We start from the raw sequence: 27,351 nt of genomic DNA on the forward strand, positions 1-27,351 counted from the left end.
AGTGAGTTAAGCAAAATTCTCTCTATATTTTTATCCATGCAATCTTTCTGATGTGGTGACCATTACAGCCTTATAGTAACGTTTTTGTCATGTAGACACAATTGATGTTTATATTCAGTAATTTTATTTTATTAGGAGTTGAAAAACAATGGAAATTCCTTACTTTAAGGTTAGACCTCACTGAAATTCTTGGTAACCTTGACTGTTTCTCCGCTTGAGGGATGTACACCCAATTCCTCAAATATGATCTCATTATTGCAAGTATGTAATTGTGTTTTCAGACTGAGTCATCTATCTCGCAGGATGAATTCTCATTAGGGTGGAGAAAACTAATTCTCTCTTGCTTAATAGCAAGTTTTTTCTTTCTTTGCTGCTTTCTGCCTGCTGGCTGCTGTGGGTCCTTAAGCTTGATCCTTATTTCTCTCCGCCTGGAACTCAATAGAGCCGCCTGCGGTGACGAAGAAAAGCCCTTTATCCCTATTATCTGACGCTGACTTACAGTATATCAGTACCAGGCCCAGACACACATTTTCACCCATTCTTCTTTCTCTTAGCTACAATGTGGAAAGCTACTCAGTAACAATACCATTGGCAGTGCTAGTGATACTGGTGCAAGTAAAGATTCCACAACTTTTTGTCTGATATTTATGGTAATGCATGGAGATAATTGTCTTCCTTTATTATTCCATTCAGTGTCAGCCTGCGCAAGGGTTAAGTACTCTTCTGGGGAGATTTCCATGCTCCTGTGTGAACCTGTAGAGCAGACGAGAAGCAAAGTGTGTGTCAGTGAGGTATGTGTGTGTACACACCCCAATGAAGGGGAGTGTATGTGCAGACAGAACACCTTCAACCTCCTGTCTCCTGTCTGTTTTACCTCAGGGGAAGTACCAGCTGCCTAAAAGTCATACTGTGTATTAGCCTAGTATTTATTCACAAGGAGAGACACATACCACCGCAGCCATGGGGAAGCAGGTAAGATCTGATAAAGAAACAGTTAACGGCATTGGGTTAAGGGAGATTAATGAGGGTTATGTTATATATTTGTTTCTTTTGCCCAGAGTAGCAACGCTAACTGTCTCAGACTGAGCAGTGGGACACTTGAGGGAATACTATCACTTTTGTGTTGTGTCAGAAAAAGAGTAAAGGTGACTGTGATGGCCTAAATACTTACCGATAAGGTTTCTGCTAAAGTTGAAGTGTTGAAATAGATTTAAATAATGTTATAGCATTACACATCAATCACTGCATGCCATCTATAATACTTGAAATGCTGATTCCTCCTACATGTGAATCAACAACTGCAGTCAGCACAGTCAGGAATATATTAGAGACACACATGCACGAACGCACATGAGTAAACAACCAGGTTGGTACAAGACGAAGCACTGCACTTTATGTGCTTCTCAGTGAGAAATTATATTTTAGAGGTGAGCCGGATAACAACAAGTTCAGTCTTGTGTGCACATGCATCACATCTGCTGACAGTTGAATATACTCATATCAGCTTCCTTATAAAACAACTGCTAGCAAATTATTGAACTGGCAAAAAAGTAACATTTCCTATCCACAGGGAACAATTTATTGTTACACTTTTGTTGTCCAAGATTTTCCGTTTTATGTATTTTTACAAGAAAGCTTATGATTGTCAATGAGCGGCATTATTCTCCTCCTAACTTTTCTTTTGGTGAGAGCTAAAGCAATGCCATGTTGTTCTAAGAGAGAACAGAATGCGTAATTGTGCCAAATAACTGTGGATAGGGAACTCTGGTGAATTCATTTTGGCTTTCAGTACTTTCCCTTTTGCAAGCATCTGGTTCTGCTATTTCTCTGAAACGCCCTCCTTCCCTCTGTTTTAAGGGACTCAAAGTAAAGCATTCGTTCTTGATATTAATCTTTTGTGCCTTTGGAATTGAATTATTTTTTTCTTCAACCACCCTTTTTCACATTCTAAACTGGACAGAGAAGACAGTTCATTTTTAATGTATTATTACTATTTTTCAAAACTCACTCAAGCTCTGTTTCATCAATCTGCATGCCAAATGATAAACAAAACTGTCTCCATCAGGTCAGCGGTGCCAGCTCCACCAGCAGCTGTGACTTCTCTAGGTCTGCTTGTTGTGACAGGGAGAGAGTCAATGCTGGTTCAGTCTCATTGTCAGAGCCAATGAGTGTGGATAGAAATGGGGTACTTGTATATTGATGTGTGTGTGGAGTGGACTCACCACACTGTGCGGCTGAAGAATATTCTTTTATCAACAATACCTCTGCAGGAAAAGTAAATGTTTAATCTATTTCAAACTCCAGAGAATGTGTGTGTCACAGGCCAACACTGAGGAATATGTCCTAGACTTGTCTTGAAGGAATGCTTTGTTGACATGTAGATGACATGAGGATATTTTAGTAGGGCCACACTGAGCCAAGGCTCACAGCAAAAGCAGAAAACTGATCAGTTTGACTGCCTTATAACCTTAAGAACATCTGTAACACTGCAGAGACAGGCCTTTTTTTAATCTATGTGCCTAAAAGTTAAAAGTTAAAAGTTTGTTTTGTAAAAAAAGTTTGTTTTGTTTGTAAAAACACTCGGTGATTGCTCCAACTGCAACAGTGACAACACTGTCAAAAGTGTCTTATGCTGAGCAGAGTGTTTCGAACACATTCCTTGGCCCGAATGCTGCCAACCCAGATCCTAACAGCTGGGCTTCTGCCTTTGGCTCTGACAGTCTCCTCGGACACATGAACGCAGCACAACACAGCAGATGTTCAGACCTCCTCCAGCATTTCTTGGTATAGGAGTGTAGTAACTCTATGACTGCAGGATGGAGAGGAACAGCATGGAGTTAAAGTAAAGATTTATACGTCCTAGATAAGATTAGTAGTGCCTTTAAATGCTAGTGCTACTTGTAAAAAATAAATACAAAAAAGACTGTATATTTGGGCTTTGGGGGTTGGGTTTTAGGTGGAGTTAGCAGATGGAAGAGTGATTGAGTGCTTCACTTGCACCATCTCTGATAAGATAAGTTCAGTGTTGTCGAGGGGAGATTCTTGATAAAGATGTGACACTTGTTTTCTACAGTAGATCCCTCAGAAGCTGGAAGCAATTACAGACTTCTCGAAGCAGCAAAGAATGTAGCAGGCGTTCACCGCACCCTTTTCAGAAGGATTCATTTTTTCAGGAAAAAATAAAAGCCAAGACTTTCAGGCAACGGAGCTGTGGTGTGGACTAAACATAACACATGACCTTACATTCCCAAAAATTCCTTCACTGTTTGATTTCAATGAGAAAACGCCAAACAGTGCAGCATTTCATTGTGTTGCTTTCAGCCACAAAGTATAACTGTTTTTCTCTGTAAATGATGTTTCCTTTGGACTTCATTTCTTTCTTTTCATGTTTTGTCAGAATTTTTATACTGTAACTTTATTTTAATCTTTCCATGTAAGCTGATAGCAAACCATAACTACAATTTCAGATGTACAGTATAATGGTATATCAATTTGAATGTTAATCAAGTGTCTTTAAGGCATTGCTCCTTAAGAAGACTTAAGTAGCTTTCTTTCATCCCTGAACTATCAAAATGTAAATCTACATTTAATAAATGTTAAGGTAAAATATGTTTTATACTAAATTCAGCCACACCAGTTACGTTCAGAGCTTTTAATTGTTTGCTACACATTACACAGGATAACTACATTGACAATTGATTCGGCTGTTGGCAAACCCATGAACACAGCACCAATCAAACAGCAGCATATATACTCAGAGGAAAGAATCAATTCCAGGTCAATGCTCACAACAGTCCTATATGTTCTGCCAGCTAATCACAACCCACACTAAATGCATGTAGACATTGACTGAAGTGAAGTGCACCGCAGATATTGTATAAGCTTCAACATGCCTCTGTGATACATAGCTTTAATAATTGAAAGGGGGGAACTTTTCTCTTGAATTGCGCCTCAATGTTAAAGATAAATTGCAGTTAGTGTTAATTGGCTTGGCAGTAACATGCTCATTTATTTGCTTGATGTTTGGATTGATTGTGTGTTGCTCAGTTATGGGCAGGATGCCTTGGGGATGAAAGCAATTAAAATCTTGAACCTTTGCCATGGTGAGGACAGACTACGCTTTCATCTTATTGTTTACTGGCAAAATGAGGAGTAGCTGTTTTGGACTATACTACGAAAACAATCATTGCTGCTTAGATCTGTGTTCAAAAAGACTATCTTGATGCCAAAGCATGTGCTAAATCAATCAGGCACGTGCTTTAATTGCAGTAATATGTTAGGGCTTAAGAAAACACAACATGATGAAGATATTCTGTTTGTGTTGCCTTGTTTGTGGTCTGTGATCTGATGAGTGCCATTTAGTGAGCAGCAGAATAAAACATTTATTGTGAGGATGTACGGAGCTGTGTATTAAATGCAACCATGCAGCAGGGCCCTGGAGACTGATCCCATCTGTTCAGGGCCTGGTTGTGTAGTCAGAAACTCATCAAAAATGTGCTCCCCAAGGTTCATGCCCCCCCCCCCCCCCTTTGTCTCTCCATTTGCTACATCTTTGTCTTTTTGCTGAAAGGGTGGGGAGCCAAGGGCAAGAGCTCAACCCCACAGAGGAGGGGGGGTTGATGGACCCGGATATTAATGGAGACAATATCCATGAAATGACCCAGTGGAAGTGACGCTTCCTGGGCATGTTTTATGCTCGCGTTAGCAAACGGCTGGGGCTGGGGCAGGGTGGGGATCTCTAGCAATAAGGGAGGGAGTGTGGAAAGAGACTAGCCAGGATGCTACTGTATGTTTGTTTAGTCTCTCATCCATGTGCTACTGATTGCTGAGCCGTCAGTGGGAGTTGCATCTTCTCGCTGTGTTTTAGAGGATCCCACTGGACAATAGCACGTAAGTCAGGCTAACTGCCTTTTGTTTAGCTGCTGAATTTAATGGAAAAGTTGATGATTTTCTTTATTGAGCAATTCTGGTGAAGTGGTTTTGACCATATCCACTGTGTCCTCCTGCTGATTAAATATGACTCTTGTCCAGTATGAAGATGTCTTCTTATGTTTCCATTTCTGTATAAGGTAGATTTGGACATCCTGAGATTACATACAGATTTCAGGATTTCTTTGTTCAGTACAAAATGAGTTTGCACTTGCTTGTGGCTGAGCACCAAGGGGAAGCACAACCTTCTAACATGATGATGATGATGATGTTAGCCTCCTCCCTGAGAGAAATCCTGTTTCTTTTTCACCCATCAAAGTTTATTTAACATTACATTTCACTGCCTTTTTTTCTTCCAACTTCTAATCTGCTCCTTCAGGAAGGCTTTTCTGGCCATTTTCAGGTCTTTGTCCAATTAATACAGCTCGATGTGCCAACCGCCACTGCTTTAGGCAGCAAATGGCCTTATTTAGTGCGATGAATATTCATTTGTTTTGAATAATTATTCTGACAGTGCTGTTACATATTGATAAGGGAATATATATATATATATATATATATATATATATATATATATATATATATATATATATATATATATATATATATGTACAGTATAATTCAAATTTTTTTCTGGAAGTAATTTTAACTAGGATTACACCAAGAACTTTAACATATTTTACAAAAACATAAACAAGAAATATAATTGTTATTGTCCGCTTCCCAACCTCTTGACTGAATTATCATAGCTTTTTTTTTTTAACAAAAAGCTATGATGGAACAGTCAGTTTCTCTTTTGTCAAAGTTGATACATCATGACTCAGTAGAGCTCACATATTTGGATTGGAACAATACATTATATTTCTTTTGATTAGTGGAAGTTAAATTGATAATGAGGCACATAAATACACAAAAATAAATGTTTTTGGTCCATTTTCCAGGCTGAAAGCCACAGAAACTGTGTGTGTTAGCCTGGATCAAGGATCAGGTTGCATTTCCAGTGGGTGAAGTAGGAACAGTCGCTTAAACCGCATCCCAGACAAGTTTTCTTTTTTGGTATGGTTAAAACAGAAACAGACATTTTTTTTCCACTTAATGTTTATTGCAGTTCAGAAAAGAAGGCGTGACTTTGGATTGACCCGGGAGTGGGGAAAACCATTTTCACCTTTAGAAAGCACTGGCCTCAAATGTCAGTGTGACTCCACAATCCATGTAAATGTCATGAGTTTTATGGCATTTTATTGCACTGAAATGAATCTTAGTGTGAGAGAGTGAAGAGGCAAAGTCATTATTTCACAGGCAATTTTTGGATATATAGCAAAGTGCAGCCTTGAGTGGTGGCAGTAACACTGTCTTGTAGATTTTCTTGCTGTTGTAAATTACTGGTGTTGGCATACATCTGGGGAGTGGGAATAATGTAGCATTGCTGTGTGCGTTTTACATAGGAAATGGATGTGTGTTATGCTGTTTACAAATCCATTAGTGTGTGGGTAATGTGTGCAGAACAAGTGGAAGTCATGCTTAATTTGTCTATTGTCTCTCCTTACTTGTCCGCTTAAGAGTTTAGTCGTGGTCACTGGAAGCAGAGTGACCCGTCTCAGTTATTGTTTCACCGCTTACAGTGTCTTTACACATTTCTTTTCCTTACAAAATGCAGCAGACTTCGGACTGGCATGAGATGTTGGAAGGAACTGGAGAGTGACAGACAGCAGTAGACTTGACTGAGAAACAAACAAGCTGTGAAGAGAGAGCTGAAAAGTTTGCCAATGAAAAGATTAGAGTGGTATTTGGCTCGAGTGCCAAGATGCATCGTTGCTCTTGCCACACCGCCATGGCAACGGAAGCTTTATGCTTTCCCCCCAGTCCCCCCACTGAGTGTCCAGACTGTACCAAAGAGTCATTTAAAGTTCTTCATGTCAACCCTAACGTTAAGCTATTTAGCTGTGTACATTGTAAATTACATTTTCATGAATTCAGCTGTTTAAAATAGACATTTGCTGTGTCAGCTTTGATTACTCATTTCCATATAGCTTAATTTTCTTTTTGAATAACATGTTAATGACTGAGCTGCATAAACGTCTATTATAAATGTGCACGTAACCTCAGCTGAGAGTCTCTCCAAGGCCTATCCATCTCAGTGCTCCCATTTGTCATGCAGGGCACCTCTATTCCCCGGTGACCAATCAGGAGTGCCTCCTTGGCTGCTAAATGAGCCCCCCTCACCACCTCATCATCAGTTGTGATTGACAGCCTCCCACAGGAAGGAGGGGGGTTATTTACCTCCTTATGTTCTCATGGGACTAAGTTAATGATCCCAGCCAACAAAATAATACAAAGAGGGGAAAAGCCTGAGAAGTCGGCGCCTGGTTGAACCATTCGGAGCAGTTTTGGCTTCCTTTAGAGAGGATTAGAGAAGAAGAGGTTGTGTGAGGAGAATTTCAGAGATAGCGGTGAGGCAGACGAAGCAGAGCCTAGACAGAAAGTAGGAGCTAAAGAGACTCTTCTGAGGGAAGCCAATGTTTTTAGAAAAATCTTCCTGTGCTTAATTTCTGTAATCATCTGTCACCCGGACTATGAGCTGTCTGGTTGACTGACTAACAGACTGCGAGGTAAGGGATCATCTGTATTTCCAATGGGAGACTTCCAAAGTCCCCTTTAGGTCTCTTTGGCTTTGAAAAAGTTTTTCTGTGCTAAAGTAAATATGCTTTGCAGTATTCTGCATACTTTTCCTTCTATATGCTTGAAATTTAGCAAATTATTTTGAAGAAAATTGAAGATCGCAATGAAAACAAAATATCAATGGTAATGTTTCGGCTATGGTCTGTTATTTCTTCTTCAATGAATTTCCTCTGCAACTGAATTAAACTGAATTTTTAGGCTTTATTGCACATTATGTACATACTGGCGTAAGCTTTGCATTTGCATTAGGTCTTATGCAATTACTAAGATGGTAATAGGTTTATGTTACGTCAAGTCATTATCTGCCTTAACATGCCTTCAAATCTAAGTTGTTTTTGTTGCTCTCACATTTCTTTTCATACTTTGTTGAACCCTGCAGGCTAACCTGAAACACAGTGAGTCCTGGCAGGGGTTTTGGGTTACTACTAATCCAAATAAATCCATGCCTTATATGCTGTGGTTTCACCACATAACATAAACATTTGCTTTACACAGAGATACCATATCAAACACACTGACTTGATGTCGCTGACAAGGTCGTTTGAGGTAATGGCCTCTAACTAAATACCTCAAACCTCAAATTTAAACACTGAATGCGGGCTCAGATCCAGAGCTGAGAAACGGATCAAACTTAATGTGATTTTGGATGCCCATCGTGTCAGCCAGCACATGTTGGTGTTGGAAACATATTCCACGTAGCCAGAGTGGTGAACAGATGCGAGCAATCTGAGACAACTTTCAACACTATAAGTCAACTGTCGCAAACCACAATACATTCCTGCGTGTTTTCATTTCAGTAAATGTATTCACATGGAAAAACAAAAGGGGTCGCTTTTAGCAATAATGTTGCTGAATGTAGGTTCCCAACTAAAGGTGGTTTGCTTGATCACCATCTGTGCTAATGAGCACGACAACTGCCAGCAGAATACGGTTGTGTGAGAAAAACAGTGGATTGTCTGTTATTATATCTGTGTTCATCCAACGTTAGCATGTGCACTGGACATTGATTCAGACACAAAGCGTCACTATCCTTCCTGTAGAGAATAATCATCATTGATTACTGTGTTTACTTATGCATTTATTTCATTTGGCTGTATCGAATCTCATCTCATGAAACAAATTTCCAGATAGCAGATTTTGCCTGAACATGGTTGTTATTACTTGCAAATGTCATCACACCAATCACGCAAAAATCAAGAGAGAATGTTTTATTATTTTCACTGAATGTTGTTTTGTTTTGTGTGCAGCTTCAGCTTTTTGGATGATGTTAAGTTGGGGATGACAAAAAAAGCTTTGTTGAGAGTTATGGCAACACTCATACACACTGGTAGCCTCCAGTGATAGACCAAACCAGCAGAAGTCCTGCCCCTTTCATGTGATTGGCCAATGCAACAATTTGCAGCCCACTGTGTGTAGATGGGATAGGTACAGTCTCTACAGTAAGAGCAGAGAAGAGGGTGCAAAGTTTCAATCCTCCTTGTTTTCAGTGGGCTTGGTGAACAGAGTTAAGGTCAGAAACTTACAGAGAATAGGAGAGACGAGTCACTCAATTCAAAGTTCAGACCACTGCACTGGATCAGCTTTGGCAGAGACCAGATATCAACACTGACTGATATTAAAGGTGGCTCTTTCCTCGCTTGGATGTAATCATGTGGCGGGTAAGTCAGAGGGTCATTCTTATCTCACTCTGTGTTATATGTTACTGCGCATACCAAAACATAGAGTCATCATAATTTTCCAAGCCTTCGGGCAGAGTTTTCTGAGGTTGTTTGGCCTTGTGTTCACAGATTCCTTAATGTTTTGAACTGTGAATAATTCTTGAGGGATAAAATGACTAAGTGAGAAGGCTGAGGGGAATTTTGTTATTCAAAAACATCAAAGAGAGTGGGAGTAACTGGAGTAGTTTTCCATTGTCAAAACAGCTATTCTGTGTACACTTTGTAAAATGTCTTCAAATACTGTACATGCATCTGTACAGGCTCTATCTAAAAGGATATAATATAATTTGTTGAGCAATCACTTGAGTGTACCTTGAATATTATTTCTGGGTTTCCTTTTCCTTTTCCCAGTCATCATAAACATTTTTTATTACCTTTACTCAAACAGAGAGATCTTCTGCAGCACAGGGGGAGATAAACCCAGCCTTTCATCCATAATCTGGTAGCCTCATGACCTACAGAATACATTTTTTTCCACTGATAAGATAAAATATACTGACTTTTCTCCCCTGCTACATCCATATATGCTCTGGCAATACATCTGAACACAGTTTGTGAAAGGCCTACATAGGAGTCATTTTACATGAAGCTAATGAAGAGTAAAACTGGGGCATTGCTGTTGGGTCTATGGTTTTCCTTATAAATTAGTAACTTATCTTGTTCCAGTGAGGAGGAATGTTAGACATCTTCCCAGAGTGTGCTGCCTTTGATCATTAGTGTGACAAATAGATATCAAGCTGTCACCATGGCAACACATATGGAGGTATTTATAAAGAACAGTTGCATTGGTTTTAAGTCTAAGTTAAGATAAGATTCACGAGAGGGCAATTTTTTGTTGTTATTATTATTATTATTATTATTATTGTTGTTGTAATTAGTTTTCTTGTAGACTTAGCATACATATAAAATGAGTACAATTAGATATAGCAATTTTTTAAAAATTATAGTTATTTTTTAAATATAACTGCAAAAATGTCATCATGTAATTTTGGCATTTTGTATAATTGTTTAATGTAAGAAATCTCTGAGTAGGGACAGATATACGTGTTTGCTGTAAATTATAAATCAGCCACACGATGTCGCTCTTTGAATGTCTGGCAATAAAACGTCATTCTTGTTGTGTGACGTTACAAATCGCTTATCCACACACTGGGTAAGACCATGGATGTATTAAGAGAGGGTAAGACAGATAAATATGCTGTGAACTGGTTTGTGCGTTTTGATGTTAACGAACTACCTCCGAACGATAGTTTTGGGCTTAGTAAGACTTAGTAAGACACAGGCATGCTTGGAAAGTCACATTCTGTAAAGTTCCTGTGGTTGTGGAAAGGATACGGTGTTTTCCCGCCGATCCCACCTGCCAAGTCTCGGAGAGGAAATGAGAGTTTGGTGCAGTTTGTGATGCTAACCAGTATGACCTGTACAGCACGGACTGACAGTAAGCGCACAGAGAAACAAAAGCAAGAGGAAAAAAAGAACTTGTTCAGCTGACCTTTAGACCTCTATATCAAGTTCTCAGTCTGTATGGAACTCATTAACTACAAACATTGTGCATTATAGATTTTTAGTGCCATGCATTTCCTCATTTGGAGCTTCATTATAAAACATCCTGCTCACTCAAGCTGGAGCCTCTTAATGGAAAGTTGATTTGAGCCATCTTTCACTTTCATAACAATTTTATGTCTTCTAACATCAGTTTGCCATGAGTGCACACATGACAGTCATACTTATCATTCCTGTTAGCCAGATGAGTTATAAATACAGTAGCCTAAATGTTTTTGTAATTAACTTGCCCTTCACAATCCGCCTTTAATAATCAGCAATAATGGATGTTGGTCAGGGCAAGGCTTCATGCAGCTAATCTCGGTAATGTGTGCAGCTGCAGATCAGGTAGATTTGTCAGTCCAATCAGCTGGCTTGTGCTGCCACAGCTGTAAATTACATTAGGCCTGAGTGGGCTGCTGCTGAGCTGGCTGCTTTAGGGAGCAGCAACAGGCTGCACATTGGTCACAGCCATGCTGTGAAGACAGGATTACAGATAAATATGTTAGGTGTCTGCCCCAGGAAAGAAGACAAAGAGCAATCACTCTCTCAGCTGCTGAATACATGGCTCAGAGCCATCATTAAAGGTGATAAAACACCATAACCAAAAGGATTAGAAAGTGCTTGAGCAGGAAATTGTCTTCCTATCTGAGACAATGTAATTGTTTCATCTCTAAATGAGCCATTACTTCCTAATCAAATAAAACTCCAAATGTTAAGTTGGTGCTCAAGTTCATCAAAGAGCCACACAGTTAGGAGCATATGTAGTAGTTTGGTTCCCAAAAGGAGGACATTTACACATTCCATGCATTATTCATCAAACTATAGCAAACTTGGTTGTAATATTGGTATGTGTTTTGTGATTGCTTTTTTTGAGAAATAGATTTCATATGATATTCTGAGTATTATATACCATAATATAGCTTTTGTGATTCTTCTGTCTTAAAGGGTGCATTGCAGTTCTGAGGTAACCTGATTCATGCCTCTGAGTGCAATAAAAGTCATATTGCAAAAGCATATCAATGCCCTGTCTATCTATATTAAGGTATTCTGAAAGCAGTCTTCTTTATACACTGATCGTGTGAGTAAATTGTGTTTGAATGTTGAAACGGGAGCAATCAGAAGAGAGGCAGGGTTTTTTTTAAAACAAACTCCTTTATTTCGGATTCCCCTCAAATGTGTGCGCTCAGTTTCAAGTCCTTTTGCTGAACTCATGGTACTAAAATCCATCCCAGTTGGAGACCGTATAAAGAGAAACCTTGGGAATGCTTGTCACATTCCCATGTGCATATCCCCAGCAATGCAGCTCACACCCACCGCTTTGTCGAAACTTTAGCATCTCTTTAATATTTACAGTGTGTATCTGTCTGTCAGAGAAGATAGCCACTCTGGGGACTCTCTTTGAATGACAGGATAATTGAAATGCAGCGCAGTGTGTCTGGAAATAGTGGCACATGGTAAGCAGATGGTACACCTCTATCCCAGTTGGCCCACATGAGGGCCAACTGGGATAGAGGTGTACGTAGCAGATGATGTTTCGTGGTGTCTTTCTTCATTTGCAGTCCTATTTGTGAGAAAGTATGCTTAGCGACTTTCAGTTGTTGCTGTCAGCAGGTTGAGAGATAGACATTGTTTTGGATATGTTGTTTTGAATTGTGGCACTCCTGAGGCATATTACACATACTACATAGTACAACACAGACTGGAGACACAGATAACAGTCTGTGATGTAATTTGCTTTTTCCACGTCACCTTGTGTTTTGAGTACTAAGGGAGTCGCAGACCTCTGTCCCATGTTACAGAGGAGTCCTGCAGCCTCTCAGGCTGGCTCTCAGCAGTTTGTGTCTTCAGTGTTTCTCTTTGAATCCCTGGTGGCATAGCCAAGAAAAGTTCTAATCAACAGTATTGTGCTGCTAGAAGCTAAAGGGGTGGTCACAAGGAAACCTGAAACTGATCCTGACGCTTTGAATTTCTGAATGGGCAGAGCTGAGAGGACACTAACCTGCCTGTGAGAGGCATGGGCTAGGGCTCTGCTTTCCTGATTTTGCCTCTCCCTCTTTCTCTCTCTCTCTCTCTCTCTCTCTCTCTCTCTCTCTCTCTCTCTCTCTCTCTCTCTCTCTCTCTCACTGTTGTCTGCTCTCTCTCTCTCTCTCTCTCTACTTTCAGTACTGGCTAGCGCTCCAGCTGTAGGTGGAGCTGGCTTTCCTGGAATTGTCGGGCAACTTTTCCTGTTGTGCTTTCTACCTCTTGCTCAATCTCTTCCTAATGACAGCTCTGCTGCAGGATTACTGGGGCTGTGAAGACTTGTGCCAACTGGATGCCAATATCTACAGCATGCTGGGGTTTATAGCTGGTGCATTTGTTGACGTTAATATGTTTTCATGATTTAGGTCAGAAGTTTTCCTTCAGCAGAAATGTCTCGGCATTGCAAAGTGGGGCGGAATCCATCGGTGGGTATAGTAAACTGTGTATGAATGGAGAGAGCTTTCAGGAGTGCCTAATGTACTTGGGGGCTGTAATCCAGTTTGCAGTGGCTCTTTGCCACAGTGTTGTTTTACAAGCTTTCTGGGTATTTTATACCACAGACGGTGACATCAGAGGATTAGCATCTTTGCATTGTGTTTGTCATACAAAGCTCTTTATTCATTTTTGTATTGAGGACAGCATGGTTGAAGCAACAGCTTAACCTGTTTGACGAGACCTGTGCTAGTTGAGTAGCCGCTATATTGTAGCTGATAGCTTTGCTGTGATGTTGTCTCGTGTGTTAAAGTAACACCATGTTAAACAAATGGCTAAAAAGTAAGGCATGCAATTGTGTAGTTTCATGTGCCACAGTTTGGTTACTCTGTAGCAATTTGTTTGGTTTAAGGCTAATTATAGATACATGAATTAATTAATAATCATTCACTGCAAACTATCTGAAATTTAAAAAGAACATGTTAATGATAAAATACCAACTTTCAAACGAAATCTGTGCCAGAAAGCTTGATGTTTAGCATAAAGGGGTTTGCATAGTGAAGAGGTTGTGTTTAATCCTCTGTAAAATTTGCATTCGCCGCTTTGTCTTTAAAGAACAAAATAGCAAAGAAACAAAGGCCCACAGATGCATCACAGTCAGAGAAGACAAGTGCAACAATCACCTCTTGTACAGTGCAGTGGGATAGCTGCCTGTCTGTGAAGATTTGAATAGAATGGAAAGAACAAACCCAGGTCTGTAGCTCAGAGGTAATTGCTGTATCCTCACAACTTCAAAAGGCTACTTGTGCCCGACTGTCCTGATAATGAGCTTTTGCCTTCTTCACACATAATGAGTGGAGGTAGAGAGTTCACATAGAGAGACGCTGTGAGCACAGTGTGTCCACTCGCAGCTGGGGTGTCTGACTGGCCCTGAACAAAGGCTTAGTGTCTGTATGATAGCGTGGAGCCTCAGCCATCAGCAAGAAGGCCAATACACTTCTGCTTGGCTGAGCTGTCAGTCCTCACTGGCCTGCTTGCCTACCGACTACAGTGTAGAGAGGAACACATGGGGATAGGCTAGACTATTCCTCTGCCAAATTAAAATGAGCTGCATTCTTGAAGTTGTTAGTTCAGACCATACAGAAGTCTGAAATATGTATAATAATCAGACAGTATCTTTTGTTTGAGTATTTTCTTACTTGCTGGATTTACCTTCTCAATTTGCTTCTTTTCCATAATCAGATATCTCTTACAAATATTTACATAGTGTAATATTTATTTTCATGTTTTCATATTCAGTTTGCAGGGGAAATTAAATGAAACTCAAGACAGGGCTGGGTAATTTTGGTTTTATTATCATAAGTACTTATGATAATAAAACAAAATATGCATGATCTTTTTTATTTAAAAATGTTTTCAAGTAAATGTCACATCCAAACCTGGACAAGGATTATTTTCATTAATCTTTCAATTTTTTTCCTTGATGAATCATTTGGTCTATAGAATCTTAGAAAAAAGTAACAATAGTTAGAATTTCCTAAAGCCAAAGGTGATGCCTTTGAATACCTTGTTTGGTCCGACCAGCAGTCCAAAATCCAAATATATTCAATTGACTATTACATTAGATAAAGTAAAGCTGAAAATCCTTACAGTTTACAAGCTGAAACAAAGAAGTGTTTGGGATTTTTGCTTGAAAAATAAGTGATCATGATAATAGTTGCAGATTAAAGGCAACTCATTACCTTCTATTGAAGGAGTGTTTACAACCTCCCACAGTTTAACTCTTTTCATAGCTATCACCAATGTCTAATTAATTTCTCTGTCATCCTTACAGATAGCTGATCAGCTTCCCTGGATTTCGCTGACGACCTCACTTTGTTTTGCCTGAAGATGGAAACGCTGGAGTCGGAACTGACCTGCCCAATCTGTCTGGAGCTTTTTGAGGACCCGCTGCTCTTGCCCTGTGCTCACAGCCTTTGTTTCAACTGTGCCCATCGTATCCTGGTCTCACACTGCACGCCCAGCGAGCCAATTCAGTCCATCAGTGCATTTCAGTGTCCAACCTGTCGCTATGTCATCACCCTCAACCAGAGGGGCCTAGAGGGACTCAAACGCAACGTTACATTACAGAACATCATTGACCGCTACCAGAAGGCTTCTCTAAGCGGACCTAATTCTCCTAACGAGACTCGGCGCGAGAGAGCCGTCCTCGACAGCATAGCCATGACATCCCCCGGGGACCGGGTGCAGTGTCAGTTTTGTGAGCAGGACCCTCCACAGGACGCTGTGAAGACCTGCGTCACCTGTGAGGTGTCATACTGTGATGAATGTCTTAAGGCCACCCACCCCAACAAGAAGCCGTTCACGGGCCACCGTCTGATCGAGCCCTTGATGGACTCCCATCTGCGAGGGCTTATGTGTCTGGAGCATGAGGATGAGAAGGTCAACATGTACTGTGTGACAGATGAACAGTTGATCTGTGCATTGTGTAAGCTGGTTGGCCGACACCGGGACCACCACGTGGCAGCCCTCGGTGACCGATTTGACAAACTCAAGGTATGAAATGATCTGTAGTTAGAGGAATGCTTGGAGATTTATAATGCACTACAGAAAACTTTCCCACAGAATTCAAAGCTAATTTCTGTATATATATTTTTTTAAACCCCTTAACATCTCATACAGTGTCACAGTATGACAGGTACACAAGCTATTAATAACTCAAACTTTCAAAGTGAGCTTTTGAGAGGTTTGAGTTTAGTGATGTAGAAACGTGGGCAGGCACTATAAACTATAAACCAGTTCATCAGGAAATTATAAAAAGTTGATGATAATGTTTTTGTCCTTAACTAACTTCTTAACATTTTAAAATACATTTTAATACAGTAATGTGTATTGGAAACCAGTCTCATGCACTGTAACATTGGTCAGTAGTTGCTTTTCACTGTGCCTTAGCTGAACCATTATTTTTTAGGGTTGGTTTTCAAGTGCTGGTTCCATTTTGGATCCGGTTCCTGGTCCAAGTGAATTTGATGCTGGATTTGGATTTGATAAAATGCTTTCGAACCCCTACCTCTACTATTTTGTTAAAAATGTAATAAATCAGACCCCTCTGTGAAGAGCAAATTATGCAGATAATGCAGATAATCTGCAACTTGACTTGATAAGTGCGATGTAATTTGAAGTACAAATAAGTTAATACTGCATAATGTTATGGCAAGTGAAATGCATATTATTGTAAATCAAATGTGAAGCAAGCATTATCTTTAAGGAAATTTACAGTGGCACTTCACTGACAGTATACTGTAAACTTCCTATGATAAACAATATGAAATAACTAACGCTACAAAATGACTTCCTTACTCAACTCAATTTTACAATAATGTGTGGTAATATTCTATATTTTTCTCATTGTCAACAAATACCATGAAGAAAAAAAACAACCATTACTTGATCCTTCTAACAAGTCTTTGCTTGATATAGCTTATTCAGCTGTGCCATAGACCTCCATTGTTGTTCAAAAACACATAAATGAGCCACACCATTGCATAGATTGCATTACATGGACAATATAGTTTATTTTGAGTCAATCCCACAGTCAAACCATCCTCCTGCAGTGAATACTCGCTACTGTAACAGATCCACGGCTGAAAATAGTCCCTGCCAAAGATGCTATTTTCTTCTGTTTGAGTAACATTTGCTAAAAATGACAGTACCCACTTGTTTAAGGGAGGAATCTTGACTTCTTTTTTTTTTTTTTTTTTTAAATTAAACTATATATTCATGACTTGTTATTAAAGATAAACATATTTAACATGGGCTTGGGGCTTGGTTTTGGGATTTGTTTACAATAAAAAAATGTATTATTGCCAGCCTTTTACTTTAAGACCAGAAGTATCATAAACCTTAGACAAATAGTATAAATGAAGTGAGTTGGAGTGGTTTCTCTCTTGACAAGTCTCAAATGTAATAACACCCAATGCGAGAGACTGCTTTCACAGTTTTTAGGTTAAGTGGCGGTGCTCACTTTCAGCAGATGGGCCGATATCAATTAGGCATGAGAAGATGCTGTTAGCTGGAGCATAATAGGTGGCATAGAATAAAGGTTGCTCTTTCATTATAGACATCAATCTGCTTCTATCATAAGATTGAGAATTTGGCTTAACGGGTCAGTGCTTTGTCAACACACAATGTTGGTCTCTATCATGTCTCCAGCAACCTCAGGGAATCATTTTATAGTCCACAACAAGGCAATCGTGCAGCAGAGTGCTTTATTGTGAACCTTTGACATGGAAATAACAAGTTAGCTTTGAGCTACTATATGTAACTGAATTTAAGCAAACTCTCTGAAATAATCAAAAATATTTACTATTTTAGTTCAGGACTATGTCTTTAGCTCAATTGTAGTATTGAGCTTTTCAGTTCTGTAAAAGTTCATCCGAAAGTGTATCCTGAGAACTGCATGGCATCCACTGCATGAAATAAAAATGAGGGTCTGCTGCTTTGTTTTCACAAACACTCACAGTGTCCATGCATTACTCACAAAAGGGGTGGTTTACTGTTTCACAAGTAACACTCAAAACCCTTTTGTGTGCCCGTTCCTGTCTTTCACAATGCTTGGTCACAGTGGAACTGGGATGCAAGCTATCTTTTGCAACATGTTTGGCAAGATAGGTCAGAGGACCAGCCTTAACCTGTCTCCTTTGTTTGATCATGCTGTCATTGTGCAGAAATCCCCTGGCCGCTTTCTCTATGTGGTGGGGCGTGGTCATTCACACCAGGAGGCAGACCAGGTGATCAGCATCATTTCTTTAATTCCACATTCAGGGACAGATTTGATAAAACCTAGACATGTATGTTGCTTTTCAAAGGCTCTATCCTTTGAAAACCAACAGAATTGCTGGTCAGACACATAGTAACGAGGCATGGTAGTGTAGCCATGTTGGTTATTAAAGATGCACTATGAGTTCCTGCATGGTTTCAGCGCTATTTCATTTTTTTCTCAAATCGTAGGCATCTCTCCTTGATCCGCTAGCTGCCTGCCCCCTGAATACACTGTGAAAAAGCCCGGTCTCGGGAGACAACACAATGGTCATAAACGTCAAACAAACAAACAAACACTAGAGACACTGTGCACCAAAATACAACAAACCACTCCAGCCAATCACCGACAAGATGGTTGAGGGAGGGGGTGGGGGTTAGTGACAGTTAGTCAGTTAGTCATGACAGTTACGGAAACATGGGGGGTGGGGCGAGCTTGCTCTGTTTTGTTTGAAATTTACTTGGAACGTCAACGTTAGTGACCATGCAGGAACTCATAGTGCACCTTTAATGTGACAAATGTAGTATACTGCTTTGTGTTTTATTCTTCAGTGTAGTTGTATTGTTCTTAATCTTTTAATATGCAGATTCTTCAAGTGGTTAAAGACAATAGGGTGTCAGATTTATCCTTTATCTTCTTAAAGACTTACTAGCTATGATCTGTTTTTTCTCCTTTATAATATCCTCAGCTGATTGATGCAATTTTATGATGCGATATATGCTACCACTTCATGCATTTATTTGTCAATGTATCCTGTTGACTCATATAACGTGCACTTAGCTGCATTGTTAGAAGCCTCAAGTGACAGAAGAAAAACAGCTATTCCCATCTCAGAGAGAAATTGTTCTTTTCTCGTGGACCCAGGAGGTGTGCAGCTGAGCTTGTTCATAGTTGCCGGTTTTCCCAAACACATGTTTACAGCCACAGTGCCTCACATTTCTCAGAAATTCCCACAGAAGGGGATGTTGTGACATTAGCGTGAGTGTGTGTGTACATGTGTGTGTGCAAGCAGGCATGTATAATGCAGTAATTCCTTCAGTCTGGTTTTGGTCATTATGTGACATGATCCTGGTCTAGTATTATATCTGTTATTATCTATCCATCATACATGGTTTATGCCAATTTATTCCTATTTAGGGTCAGAGGAGTGGTTGGAGTATAATCCCAACATGCAATGGGGTAAAGATAGAAACCTTTTGGCCATGTTCAGGAACAAAAACCCACGTTGCCAGTTTGTTTTCTGCTGAAAGGCAGATTATGTAAAATAAAAAAAATGTATATAATAAATATAATTATATAATTATAATATCATAAAATAATAAGTTTCATAGCGTTGTGTATTCCACTTTATAAAGAGGTATTGAAAAACATACAGTATGAGTTATATATAGTACATAACTGACAAGTCTTTTAATAACAGGCCAGACATTTTGACTTGTTATACTGTAGGTAAAGCACAGATGTTACTAATAACATTAACTATGTCTCTGTTGTAAAAAGTATCTCGGTAAGGCATGTCAGTCTGACACAATACCAGGAGCCTGAAACTAAAGCAGCTAAATGGAATTCAGCTATCGTTAATTTTATTACATGTGGGTTTTCTTTTCTACTGTGACATGTGAACATGTCCTACATAGCCTAACAATAGAGAATATACACTAAAATCTAAGTTATTAAGGATTTTTGATTAGTAATATTTGTAAAACAGACCCATATTTGAAATTATAATCAGAAGAGAAAACGCAGCAGGTCAAACTATGAATATACTGTACCCATAATATACTGTTCATAAAAAATACTAATTGGGCCTGTAATGAAGTGCATATAGATTGTTGAGTTCACAGATACTAAATAATAGTCTATATTTGTACATTAGAATACCTCACGATGATATGTGTTTATGATTCAATGAAAGCTTACACAGCCCTCAAACAAAGTTAAAACCACGCATGTGTAACTGGGCTTGTGGTGTTCACAGGATAAAGTGCCAGAATCTGGATACAACTTCTAATGTTGACACAGGATAAAACTCCAAAGTCCTGTCAGTGTTCTCTCAGGACTGTGAAAGGAAGGAAGAGAGACTGGCCAAAGCAAAGGTGTGGGACCAGAAGCATTCACATGCAAAAGGAAGCTGCTATTCTTTCCTCTCATCAGCTTGAAATGACTCTCGGAAAGAGACCTCCATTAGAAAGAGCTGTCTAAACACACAGAGAGTATTAATGTTGCAGGATAAGTTGTATTTTAGGCGCATCGAGAAATACAGTACACTAAAATGTCTCTCAGGCTTTTCCGCCTTTTCCATTTGCTCTCCCTTTCTCTGTTTGGCTACATGTGATACTTTTCATATTCAACCAACAAAATTGTCGGGGGAGAGTTTAAACCATATACGTTTGGCTATATTCAACATCGGTTTGGTTAATATGTTATGTTTCATGTGTCCATTTTAAAAGTTTGAACTTACCTCACCTGTACCATCAACATCAGCATCTGAAAAGGCTTTCATCACCTTCTCTTTCATATAAATAAATCATATTTGTGAGAGCGGTAAAATAAAGCCTCTGCTATTTTAGTACACAGTGAGGCTCCCACCTTATGAAATCATAATGTGAGACGTCTAAGCTGAAGGTCTACCCACTACAGGCCTCTCTTAACAGATTGTTCTCTTCTATTGGCTCTTTTTGAGGGGAAAAGTTTTATGTTTGTGCTTCAACATATGGAGATAAATTGAATATTGAACCCATCTTGTATTTTATACCATTTACTATGCAAATCTCTCAGACATCATTAATATCAACTTTAATAATAGGTTAAAACAAGCATTCTTTTGTTTTTATCTGATTCAGTTGAAAATCTGGGCTTCTTACAGCATCCTACAAGACTAATAATTTAGATTTTGCCTTTGACCAGTGTTAGTGTGTGTAATTAAAACACCTGTCAATAAATGTTTGATTTGCAGCATTTTCCCACACCTCTGTTTTTGGTGGGACTACACTTTTGTTGCCATTGAAATCATTTATAGCGCAGTGTAATTAATCAATCATTCATCTTACAATAATACTTTACAATTAGAAGATTGTTTGTACTACCACAGCACACAGTCATTATGCTACCCAGTTACAGTAAGAGATTAAACTTGAAACATAAGCCTTTGATCTGAGTCAGTGATTAACACAGCCGGGGTTTAGTTGTCCAAATCACTGGCAGATGCTCGGCTTAGCTCCGTAGCCTCAGCAGGCAGTATGATGGGATCTCTGGCACACAGGGAGGACTGCGGGCTCTACACTGATCGAAACCCAAATGTGGCCAGTCATATCCAGTGGCAGCCTTGTGTGTCCTCTCCTGTGCCCATTACACTCCAGCCACACAGTCCTTATGTTCCCATTCACCTAACTCTCCTCCAAGATTTATTCCGCTGTTTACAGTTTGATGAAGGTGGCAGTGTGTAATGAAATACTCATTTTCAATTTTGTTTTGCAGCAAGCTTTGGATTCCAACCTCAGCAGCCTAATCAAGAGGACCAGTGAGTTGGAAAGTCTGATGGGCAAACTCATCCAAACCTGCCAACATGTGGAGGTGAGGTTTGTTTATCTTTTCCCTTTCAGGTGTGGGCTCCTTGCTACTGTGGCACAGCATGGGTAATTCATTTAATGATTAACACAGTGATGAATTACTGTATCTGAGAGGGGCTTTTCAACACGTCAACAAGATTAAGGTCTCATTAGTCTATAGATCAATAATTTCTGCAATATGCGTACAGTTTGCTGCAAATTGAGTATTTTCAGAGCCAATGTTTAGGCCAAATATGTATGCAAGGACTTGGAAATAAACACATAAAGTAGATATTATGTGTTTCCTCAAAAAGCATATCAAATAAAGCAATCAAATATTGTGTACATGTCCATTGCAATGGCTGTGATCATGCATTTGTTTGGGATAAAGAAGACACACTGTGCACAAGGTTAATAATGTATTTGAAAGAGGATTTAATCAAGTGGCCCTGCAGTTGTGCAGCAAAACATTTTGTCAAAGCAAATGATTTACAAAAACACTGTCTCTTATCTCTGCATCTGTCCTGTCTAGGTAAATGCATCGCGACAAGAAAACAAGCTGCTGGAGGAGTGTGACCAGCTGATTAATATCATACAGCAGCGGAGACAAATCATAGCTACCAAGATAAAGGAGGGCAAGGTACTGTTTATCACCTTTTGTGTCTTGATAACCTTTGTTTTGTTTATCACCTTGTGCGTGTTGATAACCTTGCTTTCCAACACAGCTGATAAGGTAGCATACAACACCTGAGCATGTTGTTCTTTATCAGAATACAGCAGTAACAAATTCACTGTTGTTGGATGAAAAAACTCTTCACAATGTGACTCTTTGAGATGAGACTATGTCACCTTTGAAAACATCAATAAGACATTTTTCTTCTTACAAATAAAAACACAATAAAACACACTTTTACTAGTTCTGTAGGCCTGGGTTCAGTAGGTTCAAACATAGGCCTACAATGCATTGATGGTTCAGAGAAAGCTTTCTGACATCTCAGCTGATTTAAAATCGCTCATCCTCTTTTTCTGACCTTAAAGCTCAGACAGGGGGCTGGTGACAACATGTCCTCAGATCTGTTTGGATGAATTTTTTTGTGTGATTTTGTACACTCGTTAAAGCTACTTGCACTGAAATACTCACCATACTACAGAGTTTATTGATGTGTTTTGTCTTCAGTATCAGGAGAACTTCTGGCACAGAATCCATACAATAAATGTGCGTATTCTGTGCCTCTTGAATCGTTTCCCTTCCTTTTCCCATGTTAGATGCCATTAGAGAGGCAGTGGCATGCTGTGCCCTGCTCAGTGTCAAAGTAAGATCAGCCCTGCTTCCTGTGATGGCCCTCTCTGGAGGAGGACTCTTTCCTTCCTCACCCCGTGCCTCGTGTCAGGTTCTGAGGTTGCTTTCAACCACTAAGCCAATAAGGCACAGATGCGGGACAGGAGGGTCTGGTTACTATGGCAGTGTTATGAGGGATGTTTCATAAATACACCTCTTGTGCCAGGACAGCTTTTAAAACGGGTTGAAGCGCACAGTGTTGTGGATATTACACAACTGAAAAATCTAATTGTCAAAGGTGTAAATCTGATTTTCCCCAGTTAGGATTTTTCTAATTGGCGAGGTAAAATCAAATCTAGCATCTGGCAGGTTGGTGCCTCATACAGTAAGTAGTACATTGGTTGGTTATTTACCAAGCTTTTCATCTATCAACATGTCCTTTTGTTCTGCCCAGTCTGTGCGGCTGAGGAAACTAGCCCAGCAGATAGCCAGCTGCAAGCAGTGCATCGAGAGGTCCTCCTCCCTCATCACTCAGGCCAACCAAACTCTCAAGGAGACGGACCACACTCGCTTCCTCCAAACGGCTAAAAGCACCTGTGAGAGGTGAGGGAACAACAAAAGCCAACACTATCAACAAACAACAGATATGGTGTATAAAACCGTCGTCATCTAATAATATACTTCTTTATTACAGAGTTTCTATGGCAACAGCTTCCTCTCAAATTCTGTTACCAGAAATGAACCTGAATGATACCTTTGATACTTTTGCGTTGGACTTCACAAGGGAGAAGAAAATGCTTGAAAGCTTGGATTACCTCACAGGTGAGCAGGGTATTGCAATTTAAGCAAAATATTATTTATGTTTCGGCACGAAGCCTATCTGTTAATTAATATAACCTAGTACTTGCTCAGTGTATACTGCCAGATGAATTAAGTTACTCTACAGCTTTTGGGCAGTTTTTCACTCGCACTCTAATAGTTCTTCAAACTAGATAATTTACGTTCCTTTTATCCAAACAGGGCATTTTAAACTATCCTCACCTTATTCTTCAATTATAGATTCATACAATTTAAAGGTTTTGGCATGGACAGAAGCAGAGACTTTGTATTTCAACGATGTGCCTCTTAGCGACAGAAAACAAAAAAGCTCACAAGTGTATGGCTACAGTTAAGCTTTATTTTCGGCTGAATACAGGTTTGATTGTTTATGCTCAGCGCCTATTGTGCAAGGTGAATTTAACTCTGCATGGGGTCTGTAGCTATAATAGATGGGGGAACTGCAACCAAGCTTAATTACACATGTCAGAATAAAAAGACACAAATGGATGGTGCTATTTACCACCACTGGTCTCTGCAACATATTTTTTTTTTTTATGTTGTGTGCATATTAGAATCCACTCAGCTTTCATTAACGTCTCAGAAAAACATTTGTCTTTTGTTTTCTGATTGCAGCACCAAATCCACCAGTAATCCGTGAGGAATTATGTACAGCTTCATACGATACGATCACAGTTCACTGGACATCAGATGACGAATTCTCTGTTGTATCATATGAACTTCAGTATGCCATCTTTACCAGCCAATCTAATGTTGTCAGTAAGTCTATATGCAGGTCTCTGGTGGGAGTGCAGTGTAATGTTTGTGGTGGGAAAAATGACAATGATGGAGGGATTTGAAAGCGGTTTTACTCAAGGACTTTAAATTCTTTGGGGGATATGTTACACTATCCAAACATAATATTGTCTTGTATTGTATTAGCAGGAGTGGAGAGCTCTGTCCTGGCTCTTATCGGTAATGAGATGTTACCTATATACACTGCAATTTTTGCAGTGTCTAGCAAGGGATGTGGGGAAAAAATAACAGCTCAGTCAGACTGGATTTACATCTAGATAAACATCATGAGCTCGATATTATCTCGGGGTTGAAATGAGCAGCTGACTGATTAAATTGATTGCTCTAACAAGGTCACAACACGCACGATCAAGCAATTTATTCTCATCTGCCTCCGTGCTCAAGCACACTCGGATGAATGGTAATTTGACTATATTCGAAGAGTCAAAAATTGCAGCTGTAGATTGAAATGCTGCATATAATTATTTATTGTCCCACTTCTTAATTTCCAACAATGAACGAGGGGCTAATTGAACATGCTTTTTTATGATCAATTGGTTTGTACTTTGTCAGTGACTCTCTTGTCTGTCTGGGCTGCAGGTTTGTGCAACTCTGCTGACAGCTGGATGATTGTACCAAACATAAAGCAAAATCACTACACTGTGCACGGGCTTCAGTGTGGCACCAAGTACATTTTCATACTGAAGGCCATAAACCAGGCTGGAAACCGCAGCAGTGAACCAGGGAAACTCAAGACCAACAGTTTGTCAAGAATTTATTCTATAATTCATTTCCAATTAGAATTGTATTGCATCTTATAGAAACCAGCATTTAACATGCCCTTTTTTTAAGGTCAACCATTCAAGTTGGACCCAAAGTCAGCTCACCGGAAGCTGAGGTTGTCCCATGACAACCTGACTGTGGAGAGGGACGAGACGTCATCCAAGAAGAGCCACAGTCAGGACCGCTTCTCCAGCCACAGCAGCTACGGTGTCACAGGAAATGTCTACATCGACAGCGGCCGCCATTACTGGGAAGCTTTGATAGGAGGAAGCACATGGTAAACATTTACCTTTTCCCTCTTGGGATGGCAGTGTGTATCCATGGTTCGGTCCACCACTTTGGTCCAGACTGAAATATGTCAAGGGGTTATTGGAGAATTGGAAGGATTGCCGTGAAATTTTGTAAATGGCAAAAAGCAAAATCTGCGAACTATTCTTTGGTTCCTTAATGTTTTTTTTTTATTTATTTTCTGTTGCCGTGCAACTATTTGATCATTCAGATCTAACAGTAAGCAGCATTTCCCATCAAGTCTCCTGTTTGGTACAAGAAAGAATTTTTTTTCTGGATGTGCATGCCTTTTTTAACTTAATATTCATGGTCCCCAGAGGATGAATCCTAGTAACTTTGGTAATCCCCCTGAATTTTGCTATAGTGCTATCATGAGTTTGACATTTTGTTGTTTTGGGTAAACTATCTTGACAACTATTGGATGTATTTCCATGAAATCTGGTGCACACATTCATGTTCCCCACAGAATGAATTGTAGTAACTTAGGTGATCCCTTAACTTCAGCTCAAAAAGTTGTTCATTTATTTAATATTTCAGCTTTAGAATGCTAGAAATGTACTTGTATTTATGAAATCTCACAGTTTGTTTTTCTCCATTTGGGCATGCAGGTTTGCAGTGGGTATTGCATACAAGTCAGCACCAAAACAAGAGTGGGTTGGCAAAAACTCTGCGTCCTGGGTACTGTCTCGATGCAACAACTCGTGGGTGGTGCGTCACAACAGTAAGGAGATGCCCATCGAGCCTTCCCCCCACCTGCGTCGTCTCGGAGTGCTGTTGGACTATGACTCTGGATCTCTGTCTTTCTACGACGCTGTCGGCTCTCAGCACTTGCATACATTTGATGTTGCCTTTGCTCAGCCAGTCTGCCCCGTGTTCAACGTCTGGAACAGGTGTTTAACAGTCCTCACTGGACTGCCCATCCCAGATCACTTAGAGGGGACAGACTACAACAACTGACAAAACCTGTCCTGCTGGATTTCTTTGTGTACCCAAAAAGAGACCAGACTGCCTGCACCACATTGACTGTGATGTCCACATACTGTTGACAAAATAAAAACAGTAACCGAACGAGATGCAAATAATAGCCCAGGTGTACATTCCTAATCAAGCCTATGTTGAAATTCATTAGAATTATTTAAGAAATGATTTACAAGCTTCTGTAGATGTATTTCTTTGCTTTGCATATACGGTTATGTACATTACATTGCTGAATGGTTCTAAGGGTTTGCTTACAGTTTGAAATTAATTTTCAAATAGGCGCCAGATTTTCTTTTTATGTCTAAGTCATATTACATGTTTTCCCATTCATGTGTGAAGGTGTATGACAGGGTGACGAGCGGACTCTCTTGACTCTGATGTTTATGGAAGGTTGTATTATTGTTTATTTTAAATGCAATGTTTTTGAAAGTTTTTTTTTTAAGTCATAGCACTTTGAGAAGTATAAGTCACTATACAATGTATTCCGAAGCCATGTAATGAAAATGTTTCCTTGTCATTGTTTTGTTAGGAAAAAGCACATAAATAAATCACATAACAAAAATGAACACGTTTCACACGTGAAATCAGTCAATTCAGCCATCTGTAAATGCACGAGTGCAGTTCAGCATTATGAGATCATTCATCACAGTTTTCACATTTAAGTTTCTCTCTGACAAGATTTAATAAAAGTGACTTCATTTGATTACCTGTGTGATTTGT

At 39.6% G+C, this 27,351-nt stretch overlaps 1 protein-coding gene across 6 annotated transcripts; it reads left to right on the forward strand.

Annotated features, from left to right (window-relative positions):
* Positions 1–820: 820 nt before the first annotated feature.
* On the forward strand, positions 821–27,334 carry mid1 (midline 1). 6 transcript variants are annotated; one of them, XM_031296412.2, is made up of 11 exons: positions 821–972; positions 15,160–15,881; positions 18,053–18,115; positions 21,622–21,717; positions 22,225–22,332; positions 23,426–23,574; positions 23,666–23,793; positions 24,424–24,567; positions 25,183–25,344; positions 25,435–25,642; positions 26,262–27,334. In XM_031296412.2, the coding sequence occupies exons 2-11, from the start codon at positions 15,216–15,218 to the stop codon at positions 26,608–26,610; spliced, it is 2,073 nt and encodes a 690-aa protein (XP_031152272.1). In that variant the 5' UTR covers positions 821–972; positions 15,160–15,215; the 3' UTR covers positions 26,611–27,334. The 6 variants fall into 6 exon arrangements, with proteins under 6 accessions (XP_031152272.1, XP_031152303.1, XP_031152293.1 ...); XM_031296443.2 differs by lacking the exon at positions 821–972 and adding an exon at positions 4,781–4,890; XM_031296433.2 differs by lacking the exon at positions 821–972 and adding an exon at positions 7,290–7,538.
* The last annotated feature ends 17 nt before the right edge of the window (positions 27,335–27,351 follow it).

Source organism: Sander lucioperca, chromosome 8 (genome assembly GCF_008315115.2).
Source record: "Sander lucioperca isolate FBNREF2018 chromosome 8, SLUC_FBN_1.2, whole genome shotgun sequence".
Taxonomy (NCBI): domain Eukaryota; kingdom Metazoa; phylum Chordata; class Actinopteri; order Perciformes; family Percidae; genus Sander; species Sander lucioperca.